Source organism: Hippocampus zosterae, chromosome 7 (assembly GCF_025434085.1).
Source record: "Hippocampus zosterae strain Florida chromosome 7, ASM2543408v3, whole genome shotgun sequence".
NCBI lineage: Eukaryota > Metazoa > Chordata > Actinopteri > Syngnathiformes > Syngnathidae > Hippocampus > Hippocampus zosterae.
In genome coordinates, this window is record NC_067457.1 from 19657853 (window position 1) to 19675337 (window position 17485).

Genomic DNA, 17485 nt, shown 5'->3' on the forward strand with positions numbered 1-17485 from the left:
TATTCTGGAACCTATGAAAGCCACTTTTGCTTTCATGGATAACAAGTGACCATTCAATATATAAAAAAATCTTTGGGCTTCATTTGGTTAGCATTGATTTAAAAAGAAGTGGGCCATATAATCTCCAATACAAATTATCAGCGAGTGATGCCGTTTCCTGCGAGCACCAACAACACTGACACAAATAAGACTACATCTCATTGATTTAAAAAAAAAACAAAACTAGGATCGGCAACAATATAATTTTTTTGTCCTTTATTCAGAGGCATTTGACAAGTGGAACTGTGTGAGGGGGAGGTGTAGGGGCACAAGCATGTTTGCAGACGGGGGGGGGTCAAGGGGGTGGGTTCATGCTGTAGTTAGATCACTCTCCCAAATAAAAGGGGGACCCCAAACCCTGAATTCAGTCCCATAGTAGAATGTTACACAGCCACGAAATGCTAACAGAAAGAAATGGCTACCAAGAGAGAGAAGAAAAAAAAATCAGCAATTGAGTAGCATTTGTGAAAGACAAAGGAAACAAGACAGGACTTGTATCTATTTTGTAGTCTTACAAATTAGAAAAAAGGCAGGCCCTTTAAAATGAAAAACAACAACTGCATTTTGTCATCAACTATTGAAAGCTAAATCAAAACAGGTGATTTGACCTTCCCCCACCCCACTCAAAACAGCAAAAAGTTCAAATACAAGGAAGCCACACCACCAAAAAGAGAAAGCAGAAAGTCATGGTGATGGTTGGAGGAGTTCAATTAAGCCAAAAAGAGTACATATAAATACTGAAAACAAATTTTTTTGATCACTTGCCATAAATTTGCACAATTCTAAAGAGTATACGATTTGTATTTGATTAAATTCTAACAAACAGAATGCCTCTACTTCAAATACTTGTCTAAAGAGGTAGATCAAAACAAACTGCGGAGAAAAGGGAGGGCGGGGTGGGCGTGGAGGGGAGGTCAGAGGGGGGGGGGTCATTTTAAGTATCACTTGTGCCACTCAGTTAAGCGTGATGTTAAGATGGCGCGCCGGTGTGGGGTGGTAAGAAAAGAAAGTGTTCTGGAAAAGGGGGTGGGGGGGCGGGGCTGAGGTATACGTGCGCGCTGGCGCTCAGTGGGGGCAGGGAGGGGGCGGGGGGCGCGCTCGGTGGCACAACAGCCCCTACCCCGCCCCCTTTAGCTGAGGTAGACGGCGTTCTACTGTGGAAGCATGGATACACTCAACTTCTACCACAATCAACATATTTACATTCGGCATGACACAAATGAGATTTCCCCCCGCCCACCCCCCGAGTCAGGGTTTGTACTTCTTATCCCTCCTAAGTCAGTCTGTGTCAATAAAACAAAGTTACACTTGCGCGGGTCACAAAAACGTTCAAATCATGTTTCGCTGTAGCAAAAAAACAAAACAAACAAAAAAAACCCACCGCGCATCCATCAGTGCGACTCCCCCTACCTTCACCATGCAGTGATCGACGTTCACGTAGACTTATGTTTGCTAAGCTGGTCGGGTTCGGGCCTTGATGGGCGCAGAAGCGTTCGGAGTCCACCCTGCTCTATCTAACCCGGACCACAGAAAGGAATTGAATTTAATGGACAAATTAAAGTACCATTCCGGATAAAGTCAACCCCAAAACTAAATTGCATTGCTGTAATCATGTACGGTTGGCATTGAGTCACATGGTGTTTTGTAATTTTCTTTCCAAAAAAAAAAAAAAGATGGCTGGACCCTCAGGGGAAAAACTGAGGCGATTCTCTCTGGATACTCGTGTCAGCCGCCAGCTGAGGCGTGCCAACTCCGGCTCTGGGGCTGCTATGTACAAATAGACGTTATGTACAGGGTCATCTTTAGTCACTCACACACATGTACAATGCCACCGTAAAGCACTAGAGTTGAAGGCAAGGGTCAGTTGGCAGCCGACCAAAAAGTTTACATTTTTTTTTCTTAAAAAAATAAAAATGTTCAAAGACTATCAGCTTTATAAAGTATACAAAATACCACAAAAGCAAAAATAAAAAAAAGGAACATTTTTTTTTTCCTCTATAGTTTTATATATATATACTGTATATATAATATTTTTTTTGTCTCTTCTGAGGTACTAGATCCTGAGGTAGTTAAGTAAAATGCATATTAAACTGGTTTTCCTGGGCAGCAGCATTTCAGCACCATTTCCCAAAGTGTCAGTCACGGCGCTGCCCGCACCTCTAAATATATATATCTATTTATAGATATACGGTGTGTGTTTATCTAGGTATTTTTATATATATATAATAATCTATTTAGGACTATCTATAAAATGCATCCGAATTTATAAAATGCCACCATCATTAGACGGGCAGGACACCCAGATTATATTCAACCCCTTCAGGGGGGTCCTGGCCTCAGACAATCTTTCCCCTAAACGTGGCCCTACCAATTTGAAACAACCCCCCCCCCCAAAAAAAAAAACCTCTGGCGGTCCCCACCAGGACCGTAAGAGCAATGCCTTTTTTTTTTAACTCATGAGAAAGCTTCATTCACCAATTAAACACTGAAAAGTATCAACCAAATCCAGAGTCAACCAAAACATCTTTGTCGGGTTTGAACTACCACACCAAAGAGGCGATAGGAGGGGGATCTTCATTTCTTCTTTGTGTTGCAAGTTTAAAAAAAAAAAAAAAAAAAAGTTAAACTGACCACAAAAATAGGGGGAGGAGAAAAAAAGAGACACGCCCTTTGGGGGAGGAGGAGAGCGGTCGAAGGGTGCGTACATGTGAGGGCAAGGTGACGTCGACGGGGGCCCTCCGATACATTCCTACAGTGATGCAGAGAGGTGAGGTTGGTGGCGGTTTAGAGAAGAGGAGTAAGAGGAGGAGAAGTAAGGGGGGATGGGGAATGGGGGCGGGGCATCTCTTAGCCACACTTGAACGTTCAAGTGAGGCGCGGAGGGGCTGGATGTTTTGGTAGGCTTCAAATAACCTTTGACCCCTGAGAAGAGCGTTCGTAACACCTTGTCGTCAAATCCCCCCCCCCCCCCCCCCCGGACTCCGCTGCATTCGTCCCGCCAACCGTCTTCATGAGTCAGGCAGCTTCAGTCACCGTTTTCCTCCAGCGCACGCTGGCACATTACTTCCTGCGGGGCAGCGGAGGCTGAACTCCGGGCGCCGGCTTGGGCTGCTGCTGTCTTCTCACCTGAGCCAAGATCTCCTGAATCTTCCTTTGGGCCAGCTAAAATAATTTAAAAAAAAATAAAATCCAGGTTTGAATGTATGGCTTGGTAAGATTTGTCCACTTTCTATTCCCTGGAAAGTTCTGAGCTGATTGCAACTTTGGGAAGAAGAAGTGGTCCCCACCTGACAGGCAAAGAAGTGTCCGCTGATTTTGACGATGACCTGGTCGTTCTCGTCGGGGGTCTGGTCCCTGGGCACCACCACTTCGGCGCAGGTCAGGTTCTGTAACTCGTTTACCTGCGAGCAAAAGAACCAACCGTTTGAACGAAACCACCCAACCAAACGGGGATGGGCGGTCACTCAAACGTTGGAAAGCTTACCGTTTTGCCACCCTTTCCGATGACTCGTCCGGCAGCGACGGAGGGCACCTTGATGTGGGCCTCGAGTTTCACCTCCTCCTTCGGGCCGAAGAAGTTCTCCTCTTTCAGTTTGCCAAAGATGCGACACTGAGCCTGCCACGGAACAGGGGACGACACGGCAATTGAGCCTGGGCAATAAACTTTAAAGAGACCTCCATTTATCCGTTTCTGTGGGCGCGCGGCACCTTAAACTGAGCCTCTGGTGGTCCGACGATAATAACCATCCTCTGTTTGGGATCCATTCCTTCCGCGGGGGCGATCTGGAGGAGACGCGAGATGAAGCGACCGTGCGGTTTCGAGGAATTACGTGAATATTGGCGGCCGACTCACTTTGATGGAGGCGCCGGCAAAATGCGACAGCTGCTTGATGTGTTGACCCTGTTTCCCAATGATGGCTCCCACGGCAAGCGCGGGGATGAACAGGTGGACCGTCTCCGACTCCGGGTGTCCCTGGTGCGTGGGAACATATTATTGTTAATTGGGCCTGGATGCCGTCGCTCACAGCACCGCTGAACATCACACACGCACGCATCCGGTGATGCTCTCACCAACGCGATTGCAGTCCAGTGCCTTTGTTAGTTGGGCTAATATTACCACTACGCCATTTACATTGGCAAAGCGCCGCTTTTGACAATGTCCATAGAATTTAAAGTACCAAGGCAAAACATACTGTACAGCGGTACCTCTACTTACGAACGTCTCTTCATACGAAATGTTTAAGTGGCTAAACGCCTCAACGAAAAAATATTGCCTCTTGTTACAAAAGGTCAAAATACAGTCTGGGATACTCGCCGCAGCTCCGAGCTTCCTGAATGCAACATACCGTATTGGCCCGAATAGAAGAATGTTTTTTTTAACATTGAAATAAGAAGTGGGGGTCTTCTTATATTCGGGGTCTAGACATTATACCAATTCACGACGCTAGATGGCGTCAGATATCATTGAAGCGAATGCTGAACCCAGGCCAAAGTGAACCCCTGTCACAAAGAAGAAAAATAAAAATAGAAGCAAATAAAAAAAGCAACAGGTGGCGCTATAAATCTACTTTTAAAGCCAGTTCATCCTCCAGAAAAGCATAAGGGCAGTGGAATGTGGTCATCTTACGCCTAACCCATAAATTTGGCCAAACGTTACCAGAAAAAAATATTTTAAATCAATCTAAAACTCATAATTCCCACATTCGCAAAATAAAAAGGAGGATCCCCCTCCCCCACCCCTTTCGGACAACGACTACACAGAACCGTTTTCATTCTAGGAAAAAAAAAAAAAAAATCCCCTAACAGATGCTCTCGTGCAAAGTGCCACAGCGGACCACTTGCTCAAAGACACAACCAGCTTCTCCCCCCCCGCACTCAGGTCAATCACACACTCAAACGTAATCGATCTTGGATCGAGACCAATACCCCCAATCAATACGCCAGCTCGGGGCCAACAACTTGCTTCGACTGCCTTCACGTCGAGGTACCGCTCTCCTCATCTCGAGCACTAGTAAAACATTAAGTAGCCAAGCTGCCGGTTCCCGCGCTTGCCAGTTAAAGGTCGCATACGGATGAGGGCCTGAAAGCTTCGAGAGGTGGAAAGGGGGGAGTGGGGGGGGCACCCCCGGCGAGTCATCCCGCAGCAGCGAGCAGCCGCAAGCCGTGCAAAGCTCGTTGGGACAGGTTGACTTACGGCGAGGGGCTGGCTGCTCGCCGACATCACAGGAGCCCAAAATGGACCCTCGCCCCCATAAGGACTGCACTACAGGAAGAGAGACACATCAAACGGGTGGAGGGGGCTTGCTACCAACTAACAAACGATGGAGCTCCAAGGGCGCCAGAGTCAGTCAGGGCACCGCATGATCAGAGTCTACGGGACGCGCCACTTCAACAGGATTTGACGGGCCGCAAAACTTACTCCGAATGCCGGGCCGCCGGGTCCGGGAGGGGGGACGTGGGACATGGATGGGCCCATTCCGGGCGTGCCGCTGGGGAACAAACCGAGAGCGTTCAAGTTCAAGCCTGGAATCAGGTTCGACTGGAGCTGTGGGGGGAGCGGGGGAGAAAAAAAAAAAAAACAAGAGCATGAAGGTCTTAACCACAACACACTTGGCGAATTCAACTTGCAGTTCATTAGGTACACTGCAAAAGGGGAGAAGGGGAAAAAAAAAGAAAATCAAATCCATCACATCCCGCTTCGTTTCCGACCGAGCCGCTTTGACGCGGTTTGCGGCCGCGCGGCAACAACCCCGACTCACGTTCATGGCAGCCATGTCGCTCTCGTACGACTCTCGGATCTTCTTCATCACTTCCTCCTCTGCTCTGGCGCATGCCTCGATGGAGCCCTTCACGGTGATGGTCCGCTCCGGGTTGTACAGGGTCAGGTCCTGAAGACTGCACAAATCGAGGGGAGGGGGGTAGAATATTTACCCCCGAAAGCGCCCTGGTGTCGGAAAAGATTTGAAAAAGATCCTACGGCGAGATTGTGATTTTGGTCCCCGTGTCCTGCTCGATTTTCTTCAGGTTTCGTCCTTCCTTGCCGATTAATCTTCCGACAAAGGTGTTGTGGACTAGAACCTTTAGTGGGATCTCCTCAGTACTGCAAGGAAAAAAAAAAAAAAAAACACGATCAAAGAAACTTTCATGTTAAACATGAGCTGGCGCAAGGCGCCGATTGTGTATTTCGAGGCTTCTCGTGGCCTCGTTTCCAAAGTCGTCTTCAGGGGCCGCAATCCTGCATGTTTTAGTCAATTTCAAGTGTTGATCCGATGGGAGGACGTGTGGGGGGGGGGGGGTGCAAACTCACAACTTGGTGTCGAGTGCTTCCTTCTGCATGATCTCCATGAGCGTTCGGCAGGCGTTCGAACAACCTTCCGCCGTGGAGTGAATGGTGATGGGCTTCTCGGCGGCGCCTGCGTTCTCTTTCCGGTGAATGTCAATCCTGAGACGAGAGGATCAGAAGCGATGACGTTCCGTTCCCTCGAGTCACTGGCGCGCCAACCCCACCCCCCGGCTCCCCGCGACCAACTTCGAGTGGGTCTGTTTGGTGACGTTGCGGATGGTGGCGCCCTCCTTGCCGATGATGGCCCCGACGAACTGCGTGGGGACCAGCATGCGCAGCGGGATGTCCGACTGCACTTTGGGCCGGGCGCCGAGGCTCGGCGAGCCCGAGCGAGGCGGTCCGCGGGCGTTGAAACCTCTCCGACCGGCCGCCGGAGGACCTTCTGGCGCGGCGGTCTCATCCGGGATGTAAGACACCTTCAAAGCGCAGTTCTCCATCATGGAGCCGTTGAGCTTCTCGATGGCCCTGAGGAAAACAAAAGTGACCTTTTGCCCTTTGATCGCATCGGACGGGCCTTGTGAATTCAGAGCGCGGGAAGGTCGATGGAAGGAAACGAAAGCCGATGACGCAGAAATCTCTCTTGAGCATCTCAGACGGAACGCACGCAGTAGCATAACGCCGTTTGCTGTACACCAACTCAATTTCCCCGAGTAGTACACAACGATAAAACTCTGCGGCATCCAAAGATAAGTGTGCGTTATCAGACACTCCGTTCAATTAACCGCTTCTTCTTGCGCGTAGAAACGGCGCACGAGCCTATAAATTAGGTACAAAACATCTCACCCAGAGTCAACCGTGATAAGCTCGGGGCTCAACCACGACCGACCTAAGTAAGGATGAGCGCTTCGGGGGGGGAAAAAAGGAAAGGTGGATGAAGAACGGACTATATCTTTAAAGCACAAGCCAAATGAAAAAAAAATAGTTCCTTTGCAATTTATGTTGCTACAACTGATGTGATTTGCGATGAAAATTCAGACCTCGACTTCCGCTTGAACCGTCTAGGCCTGCGATCCGTAATAACAGGCAGAATACATTTCGAGAGGGGGGGAAAATGACCTACACTGTATAACATGACGTGAAGTCATGACCAAACAAGTGCGATTTACGTCCACTAGGGGGCACTAAATGGCAAATCTAAGCAAGTTGACTTTTCTTATCAAGCGTGCTGCAAAAACTATGACAATTTTTCTAGAGAAGAAGGAAGTGTGTGTGTGCGTGTGTGTGCGTGTGTACGTCCGCACTCACTGCCTGGCCTGGTCCTTGGCTGCATATCGAACATTGACAACCGCATTCTCCGTGTCAGTGTTGACTGTGAAGGAGCGTACAGCAGACATTCACTCGTCATTTGACCATTTACTACCTTCACATGACATTTTTTTATTCATTAAAAAAATAAAATAAAACGTTTCTGAAGGCCTACAAATTCTGCAAGCCAACCCCACTTAAAAAAAAAAAAAAGCGCAGCAACATCTCAAGCACGTGCGTGTATTCACCTTGTTCACAGCATTCTACAGCACCATACTGGGCCAGGATGCCATCCAGGGCCTGGGGAAAAAAAAATCAAAGCCATAATTAGGACCACGGTCGGCTTCGACTGGAACCTTTTGTTGTTGAGCGTAAGCCCATCCATGGGAACTCGTTCGTTTAGCTAGGCTACAGCATTAAGTGCCATTGGAGTTGGACGGTTAATACAGATGCAACATGTCCTTTTTTTGTTTTGGGGTTGTTGTTTTTTTGGGGGGGGGTGGGGAGGTCCAATAAACAAACTGGATCACGCCGAAACATTTTGACCAGTCAATCAGTGAATCTCTGCTCAGAGACCCCCCTCGGAATCAAAGTTGTAACAAAAAAATGCCTTTAAAAAAGGGGGAACCGTTTTTTTTAAGGTTTCTTAGTTTTTTTGTAACGGCATGGAAGAACACCGCGTTTAACTCTGACATGCATGTTCACGACACGACTATCAAAATAGCCGAAATGCCCCCCGGTGATAACGAGTGTTCGACACCACTGTAAGCGACAATCATAGCTAAATACGACCTCACGCGTTAGCATCATTTTCAACAAAGCAGACATTTGACACCAACACTTTCATCACGATTCATTAGATTGCGCAAGTATATTTAAGGTTACGGCTGGTCAGCGACGATTGACTTGGACCACCCCTTCCCCAACCCCCACCCATACAAAAATCAAGACGCTTGAATCTTTGGCGTAATATGGCAAGTAGGAGAAACCTCATCCTCCAAAAACCTCCAACGCGCAGCGATGCATCAACCGGGCCACCTGGAGACCGCAGCATTTTAATTCATTGATTTGCTCAACTGTGGGTGAGTGGGGGGGGGGGGGGGCAAAAGGATCCAAGCAGAACCAAGACCTTCGACCATACGCCGTTGAACCCAAGGCCACACCCCCCTCCCGCCCTTCCCCTCCAAGAGCACAACCCCACTTCCTAGCCAACAAGACTTGCCCACCCGCCCTCACCCCTTCCACGCATGCACACACACCCCCGAGGCGACCCACCAACCAAGCGAGCTCCCGCCTCTTTGCCATGTCAACTGCGAGTCATTGGCTGCGCCTCCAGCAAAATGCGGCGGCGCCCGACGCTGGCTGGCTGGGCTGCCTGTACTTCCGCAAGTGGGGCGGGGGATGCGGGTGGTTGGGGTTGGGGGGGCTGGCCAATGAGAATCCAGGCCATTCAGGAAAAGGGTGGGGCGCATTCCAGCAGGAAGAACGGGCTGGGGGAGGGGTGCGAGCTCATGCTACACATTCTGTGAATCAAAGCACATGGACGAGGGAAAAGAAACGGTCCGCCGGGCCTTAGCCATCCACTCCAGCTCGCCAACACGCCACGATTCTCGCCAACTCGTTCACGTTGAGGGGCGGAATGCACCGCGACCATTGTCTAATCTACCTGATAAGATACACGCGAGGGCCTTTGCATCAAAAAATCCCCAGATTTTTTTTTCAAACCCTACCCCCCTCCTCCCAAGGGAGGGGGAGACCTCCCCATCACCTCTGGAGAAGGCAACCTTGGGCTACATGCTAGTAACACGTGTGGAGCCGCAGCTTAAGGCCCATGCGCGGCGACGCCAGCGCTTGCTTTTAGAAAAATCAAATGAAATCAACGCACACGGCCAGCCAGTCGATGGCAAGATGGAATTGCACAATCGCCACATCACGGTTCCCGTTTGAACAAGTGTGTGTGTTTGCGAGTGTGTGTGTGTCATTGAGGAAATTCTGAATTGTTCTTTCCCGAATGGAACAACACTCCGAGTGCGCGCTGTCGCCACTGTACAAAGAAAATGGGAGTGAGGAGTTGGAACGCATGGTTGGTGATTTAAGATCTAGATTAAAGATTAACAAAAAAAAAAACAAAAAAAGAGAAAGACCTCCCCCAAAATAAAAATCATTCCCCCTCTTTCCACAAATGTCGGAATGTTGACGTAGACTTCAAAGTGAAGCCAGTATGGCGGATAAAGTGGAATTTAAATGCAAGATTTGTGCACCACTCACACCATTTTTTTTGGGGGGGGGGGAATTTTTTTTTTTTTATGAAACAACTGCAGAGCCAGTTCCACACTGTTCTAAATTAAGGGAAATTTTGAGGGTGCGTTTTGCCTAAAAATACTTTCCTTTGACATAATCGTAGCTCCGACTCCAAAACTTTTAAATCCTCTTGTAGTGGGAAAGGACTCAACGTCCCACAACATTTTTACCCTTTAATTTTGCACAACACTGTAAACCGTCAAAAGACTTCAGTAGTTCATCTACTGAAACGATGGATCCCAAGTTGTTTCCCCCCCACCCACTCTCTTTTGTATTTATTTTAACCACGTTCTGCACATGCTCAGACACACACACACACACGAGCGCGCGCACACACATATAGCAGATGTTTCAACATTAAATTCATTCATGAATTGGGAAGGAGGAGCAAGTAGTAAAGCAAAAGTTATTTCAGGGGGAGAAAAAAAAAACAACGCATAGCCTCTGCATTGCCCTCGTCAATCAGCAGCGTATTTTTTTTAGACGGTATAATTTATTTAATCCACAGCATCGCCCCCCCACCCCCCCCCCCCCCCCCGAGATCATCACTACATCTGCGCGCACACCTTTGGCTTCGACGACACCATCGTTTGCGCCGATAGACGCGGATTAGCTAAAGAAACTCACAGATTTGCCACACGACGCAAAGACTGAGCCAATTCATTCTGAGGCGCAAACGACAAGCTGCATTCTTGCACGTTTCTTCTCCAAGTCCAGCCAACGTGTCGCTTCTCCAAATGTTGTTGCGCATTACACACACACAAAAAAAAATTATTTTAAATCAGTGGCTCGAAACCTGAGCGTCGCCATGTCAAATTATTTGTTCCAACCACGGTTTGGCCCACCACTTGGTGAGCTCGCTTGGCCTGAGCCGAGGTCCAGCCATGTGCAATCCCATGAAACATGTGCTATGTCGAAACGCTTCCAGAAAGGGGGTGGGAAGGGGGGGGGGGGTATCGTCTGAATGAAAAAGAGGCCAGCTGGGGTGGCCCACCACGTACCAAACCCCCGGAAACACTCGGTAGCCTGTTAGCACTCACCTCCCACCGCATGTCAGGCGGGATGTTCCTGATCTGCAGTTTACAGCTCCTGAGGAGAGAAGAAGGGAAGATGATGTTGAAGAACGGCTAAATGCTGATAAAACTTGACCGAGGTTCTCATGGAGGCCTTAAAAAAATACATAAAGAAATAAATGGGGGATTAAGAGCCAGCATTTATTCCAGCCATGTGAACGTCAACTCCTGTGAGGTCTGCGCCATCTTTAAAGGCGTAAACGGTAAAGTGTAATCCGCTTTGCACGTTGGTTGAGGAGCTATCTGGTCCATAAAAATGCAGCTAGGCCAAGCCATTATTTCCAATATGATAGCAGCCGTCGCTCGGTGTTCAGGATGTCGAGATTGAATGTAATTGGGTGGCTTTAAAATGAGAGAAGGAGCTAAAATCGCAACACGCCACACGCACGGAACAAAGGAAATGTATGATGGAGAATAAAAATAAAAGACCGTCTTGAGAACAGTGCACTAAACAAAAGTGGAGTCAATGAATGTCCGAGAGAGTGACTCGCACTTTTCCAGGACGACCCAACTGTTGTGTCGGGAAAAGGGGGGGGCGGGGGCGTTCGAGCCAACCCGAATGGGCAAGAATGAAATTCGTGCACTTGTTCATCCAGCAAAGATGAGCGGACTTAACCGTGCTGACTGGTTCGAAAGTCACGTTAGTCATTAAAAGCATTCGGGGGTGGTGGGGTGGGGGGGGGGGCGCAATTAAGAGGGACACACGCAGGGGAAGCGCGAGACGACAAAGCGACAATTGCATGTTTGAGGCTTTGGAGTGTTTTCCCTGCAGGAGGACGTTGTATAGAAACGGGAGGCCACTCCAAAGTCCGCTGCCTGTTGACAAACCTGAAGGGCCGTAATGTACATGAGGGCGGCCTCGTGTGCGCAACAACAATGTGGGAGACCCGAAACCAGGGGGGTGTGGGGGTGCAGCACCTTTATGAGCGACATCACACAAACCCACAAGTGTCAAAGGGATGTTAAAAGTTGATTACGCAACCCCCCCAAAAAAATAATAATAATCAAGGGGCATAATAACATTCCAACCAGTGGCACGCATCCACTGCAGTGTATACGACTCAGATTCGACACTTTTGACTACTTGAATCTAGCAAATTGCAGTTTGCACCGTAAATTCAAAGATAACCTCCAAGTGGAATTCCAGCCCTTTCCGGCCAACTGTGTGCCATTCCAGGCTGATCCGTCCCACCGCCAGCAACCCCCCCCCCCACAACCCCCAGCTCCTCCTCCTACCCACAGATTCTGTATGCTCTGCATTGCGGTGAGAACGCCATGTGAAATGTGCAAATGCACCAGGGCCGACCTATAGCTCCACAGACAGAAGAAGTCAGGCAGGGTTAGGAGGGGCAGGGTGGTTTGGAGTGGGGGTTGGGTGCTCTATACATTCCCTGGTCCCCCTTGCAGCCTTTGATTTGGGGATGGGTGATTGGGGTGTGGTGGTGTAGGGCGGAGGGGTGGTGGTGGTGGGGGGGGGGGGGGGGGACTAGTCCTGTTTCAGGCAAGGGTAACAAGGGCCCACTCTACTCGGTGGGGGTGGGGCCCTGTTACCATGGACACGGACAAGTCCACTGACAGGAACATGTAGAGCTGGGCTAAAAGTGTGTGTGGGGGGGGGGGGTGTAGTGACTGGGGCTGGTTTGTCATGTGATGGCCAAGACCAAGCCGGTGCTCCTTACGTACTCTTTTTTTTTTTAAACACGCCAGCTCTGTACGTGTTAACCAATGGTGAGAAGGATGAGAAAAAAAAAGACATGCAACCCCCCCACCCAAAAAAATGAAGAAGAAAGCAGCTTCTACTGAACAATATGGAGGCACTGCAACCTACACACGTAAAGAAACACAACGAGTGCTCGGCGCTCATCCAGCCATCAGACTATTCATACGCACTGGTTCCGACTGAGCTCCACACATTGGCCAGGTTATGCCACTCCGGTCGCCTTCTACACACCAAAGGGCCTTAAATGCTCACTGTGACCCCCCCCCCCCCCACACACACACACATAAATAAGATACACATTCAAAGCCCTGAGTTTTTGGATGACTTGCTTTGTAAGCTCCCTCAGAACATTCCAATGAGATGAATATCTTCAGCCAGACACCACGAGGTGACTCAACTGAAAAGACCGTTGCACGTTGCCCCCCCCCACCCCCCCAACAACCTCATTCACAAAATACGACGAATGTTGGATGCACAAGGCTACGTTGACGTGAAACTGTGGGTAGATTGCAGGAGTTGTCTCCCATAATTCACACCCCCTCTTTTTTTTTTTTTTATAAAGTGCACGTGGGGCCCCAGGATGACCCTGCGAAGCAAACTTCTCAAACGAAAAGAACCAATTTTTACCCCGTTCTTCAATTTATTTTTTAAAAGTTCACAAGTGAGGTCTCAAATGTGATAAGAGTGCGATAGGAAAAGCATGTGGACTTTTTTTTTTTGCCCTAGTGTGTTTAACAGCAGTATCATCCGCACAGGCGCGCACACACACACACACACGCACACACACACTTCCTTCTTATACCCACGCCATTTTTTTTCCTTCTGTACATGTGACTCAGTGAGGATTTTGGGTTATGCCCGATTCTTTATATCAACGCCCCCCTCCCAGACGCAAATGGGAAGCCGGGAGTTCACGGAGACTCTAGACAATAATCACAAACTGGAAGTGAATCAAAACACACTTGTGGAGGGAGTACTTTTTTTTAAAGATAAAAATTAACAGTTTGTAGGAGAAAAAAAATTGGCTCACTGTAGTGCTCATTTACTTTTAAAAATTCTATTTTTCAAAACCGTGAGTTGCTCATAAATTTTGCTTTTATTTAAACTCTCACATTTTGTCCCAATAAAGCGCGTCCCCCCCGTAGCTGAACCTTAACCTAATTTCTGATTTTTACTACAATAATTATACTTTAAAAAAAGTATTTAACCTTCTGTTGCACACGATATAGAAAGTGTTCACTTGATGTACTTTTCTACCGTTTCCCCTGAAATGATTTCAAATGATACACGTTTGGTTAACATTTTAATCAATTAATGATGTACATGACCGACTTAAGTAAAGCCAACGGATCCAAATGATTTTTTTTCTTCATTGCAATGGTTCATATTCACAATGAACTGTGTGTGTTTTTTTTCTGTCCCTCTCTTTTAGATTTTCAAAAACCTTTCGGAGAATTCCAGCCCATGCTCTGTGTTAACCCCAAATTGGACACTGTACATGCTTGCATCTTTCCTGACTGTTTATAGCACTTCCCTTTTTCCGGAGGAGTCCAAAGGTTAAAGACATGGTGATTGGCCAAGCCCCCTCCTCCTATCCCTCCCCCCAGCTGATATTTGCAGAATGCAAAGAATGGCCCAGTGTGTGCGTGTGTGTGGCCCATGTTGCCTTTACTATCCATTTGTGTGCTCATGAAAACTAGTTTAATTTGTAAACTAATTTGTAATTTGTATTGTTTGGCATTTGACTGAGCATGACTTAGATTTGTTCTTGGTTTTGCTGTTCGGTGCTTTCTACCGTCTTTGTTACCGATTTGCTTTACTGTTTGTTGTATATGTTAATTGCTCCATGTACAGCACTTTGTATGCGAAAGTGCTCTATAAATACAGTTGAGTAAAACAGACGTTTGTGTGAAGAAATCATTAATTCAGCACGTCTATTTCAAAGGCAGATTTTAGCACGTCAAAAAAAACGCCCACATGACACTCTGGTGGGGGAGAAAAAACGAACTCATGAGAAAGTTAGCATTATTTTTAGGTAATAGACTCATCTGAAAAGATACAATTTCAGACATTTTTTTGGGGGGGGGGGTGATAAAATGTTGGGCAAGTTTCCACAGGTGACAGCCCATTTCAACTTGGCAGCTAATTCAAAGAAACAACACGTTGCACACAAAACGTGTAGCCATGACAAGAAATCATTCAACATCTTAGCTCACACTATCAACGTACCAAATGGACTATCTCAAAATATTCATAAGGCTGTGGGTGCGCCAACTCCACAAGATGTGCACGCAAGGAGCCAATCTATAAGCATTTTAGAGGAAATACCCCAAAATGTCGTTAAACTGCAAATACAACAGGACAGGTGCCAACGAGTGTGCAGTTGTGCAATGGGGTTTTGCGTGACTTTGGGGGCCCCAAGGCTTCCCATTCTGCTTTTAGCGTCCATCTCATGCATGGCGAAGGGGGGGGGGGGAAAAAGAGAGAGAGGGGCGGAAGCCAGCAGATCCTTCAAATGGACGACTCCATGAGGCCTGTGCGTAAGCCTGCTGTCTCTCTGAAATGTGGTTTTCTTGTACAGCCACTTGAATGGGGAGATTTTTGTACACCCAGCACGTGTCTGCATAAGTTATTTTTAAAACAATAAATACGTACAACAAAAATGTGACGGTTGAGCCCAAAAGGCAGCACCCCACTGTCAAGGCAGAGAGGAGGGGGTTGCTACAACAAGCCATACGCCCCTTTTCATTGACCCCCCCACACACACACAACATTCAGAGGGGGAGGGGTGACAAAACATACATTTAAAAATAAAAAAGCACAAACTTTTAGCAAAAAGGTTATAAGTTATAACCTACCTTTGACGTTTTGGCACAGAGTGTTCCACATCGAGAAGTTTCCCATGGAGTTCAACTTTACCTAAAAATGCAAAAACAATTATGCATTCATCGTAGCTAGTGAGGGATTTCTGCCTCCTCGTTTAATTAAATAAAAACAAATCCACGGACGTGCAAGGGGTTGGGGTGGTAGGTAATATTAGCAGACAGCCGCTAAATGGCTTTTACAAAGACGAGTTGCAATGACGAAACCGTTTCATTCAAAATCATTTTCATTCAATGCTCTTTGGCACATCTTTTTGTGCCCAAGAGCAGCTATTTAATATTAAAAAAAGCAGTGTAGCCAGTGCCAAAAAAATGCAAGTGTGTTCGCCTCATAGTTGGCCTACATTTTGAGCAACACAATTAAACCACCTGGTGTGTCAGCATGGGCAAAATGGCTACACAACACAACGAGCGACTTGTGGCCACAGGAGAAGGCTTGTGGGACGTTTTGAAAAGAAGCTTGTATTTTAGTACTACTTGAGAAGCCTCGAAAAGCTGCCTGCCACGCATATACACACACACGACGACGACGGCCTCTAACCCGAGCCCGAGCAAAGGCCCGCAACAAGGTTCGACTCCACATGAGAATCCAGTTGATATTTTTGATTCATCGACTATAATTCAAGTGTTTAAAAAAACACACACAATGAGATGTGTATACAAATAAAGCAAGACACCTGAGCCGCAATGATCACATTGCATTTCGAATAGGGGCCACGCACACACACACACACACACACACACACACACACACACAAACCAGTTCCACGCCGTTGCAAACGTCTCACCTGAAAGAACATCGATGGCCTTCATTGCGGTCTTCTCGTCAGGGCAGTCCACGAAGGCATAGCCGGTTTTGACCAGAAATGGACCACTGTGGGGAATGTTCCACGTCTCAAAGATAGTTTCGAAGTCCTCTTCGCTGGCCTCGGCGCTCACGTTGCCAATATATAGCTTATTCATGTTCACAACCAACAACAACAAAAAAACAAACAAAAAGAACCACCCAACGGCTCAGATAGCGACTGTGCCGCGTTTGGAGTTGCCTCAAAACAAACAAAAAGAAAGAAAAAACAAAAAAAAGAAAAGAAACCCCGCGTTTAGTGCACTACGGAATGAACCGATAGATTTAAACTGGCAGCCTCGTAGTGGCTTCGCGCTCCCGCGCCCCTCTCTCTTTCGCCACGCAATAAATAAAAGCTTAATTATTAATCTTGCACGCTCTTCCAAACGACGATGGGCTGGGTAGGGAAGGGAAAAAAGGAGGCGAAACTACTTTGTGTCTTCCTCCGAAGAGACGGACAATGTCACACACGCTCAGGCAGGCACCCGCCTCTGGGTCGACTACAACCAAGGAGAAGAAGAAGCGACGAAGAAGAAGAAGGGGAGGGAAAAAAATCCGCTTCTATTCCGTTTTTTTTTAATGAGCCACGTGTTCAAACTACAAATCAACCGACACGTGAGGAAACCCAATTGCTCAATTAAGTGTTTGGGATTGGGGGAAAATTGCTCGGGAATCTGGGGTGGGGACAGTTGTGGGGGAGTGGATTTTTTTAAGGAGGGGAAGAAGAGAGGGATTGGTGTTAAAAGGAAAAGGACCTGGGCAGCGTTAGAAAAAAAGAGGTTCCGTTCGAGGCTGCAGTCTTTCCTAGAATCACATTCGTACGCCTTTCTCCGCATTAAAAAAATCAGCTTCGTTCTCATTGGACGCCGGAGCTATAGTAAAACGTGCCCGCGCGCGCGCGCACGCGCAAAGAATCTCCACTTAAGCAGAGTGATCTCACACACAAGGACGAAGGGGGGGGGCGGTGGCCATTCATAAATGATGGTGTACGACTATTTTGCTAAAATAAGGAATACGAGACATGTGATGGGGGGGGGG

The 17485-nt window shown here is 47.7% G+C and overlaps 1 protein-coding gene across 2 annotated transcripts; it reads right to left on the bottom strand.

Moving 5' to 3' along the window:
* Positions 1–240: 240 nt before the first annotated feature.
* Positions 241–17285, bottom strand: igf2bp3 (insulin-like growth factor 2 mRNA binding protein 3). 2 transcript variants are annotated; one of them, XM_052071601.1, is made up of 16 exons: positions 16392–17285; positions 15580–15640; positions 10969–11017; positions 7876–7927; positions 7628–7691; positions 6569–6847; positions 6347–6481; positions 6017–6139; positions 5799–5934; positions 5459–5584; positions 5234–5302; positions 3893–4012; positions 3748–3822; positions 3524–3655; positions 3327–3440; positions 241–3201 (listed from the first exon to the last, which is right to left on the bottom strand). In XM_052071601.1, the coding sequence occupies exons 1-16, from the start codon at positions 16564–16566 to the stop codon at positions 3100–3102; spliced, it is 1812 nt and encodes a 603-aa protein (XP_051927561.1). In that variant the 5' UTR covers positions 16567–17285; the 3' UTR covers positions 241–3099. The 2 variants fall into 2 exon arrangements, with proteins under 2 accessions (XP_051927561.1, XP_051927562.1); XM_052071602.1 differs by lacking the exon at positions 5234–5302 and having other exon boundaries at positions 16392–17283.
* Between the last annotated feature and the right edge of the window lie 200 nt (positions 17286–17485).

Excerpts from the sequence above, each read along its gene's own strand:
- igf2bp3 (XM_052071601.1), bottom strand. The coding sequence starts at position 16,566 with ATGAATAAGCTATATATTGGCAACGTGAGCGCCGAGGCCAGCGAAGAG. Across the intron at positions 7,928-10,968 it reads CGCCTGACATGCGGTGGGAG|GCCCTGGATGGCATCCTGGC; the intron begins GTGAGTGCTAAC and ends TTTTTTCCCCAG. Across the intron at positions 6,848-7,627 it reads GCCAAGGACCAGGCCAGGCA|GGCCATCGAGAAGCTCAACG; the intron begins GTGAGTGCGGAC and ends TGTTTTCCTCAG.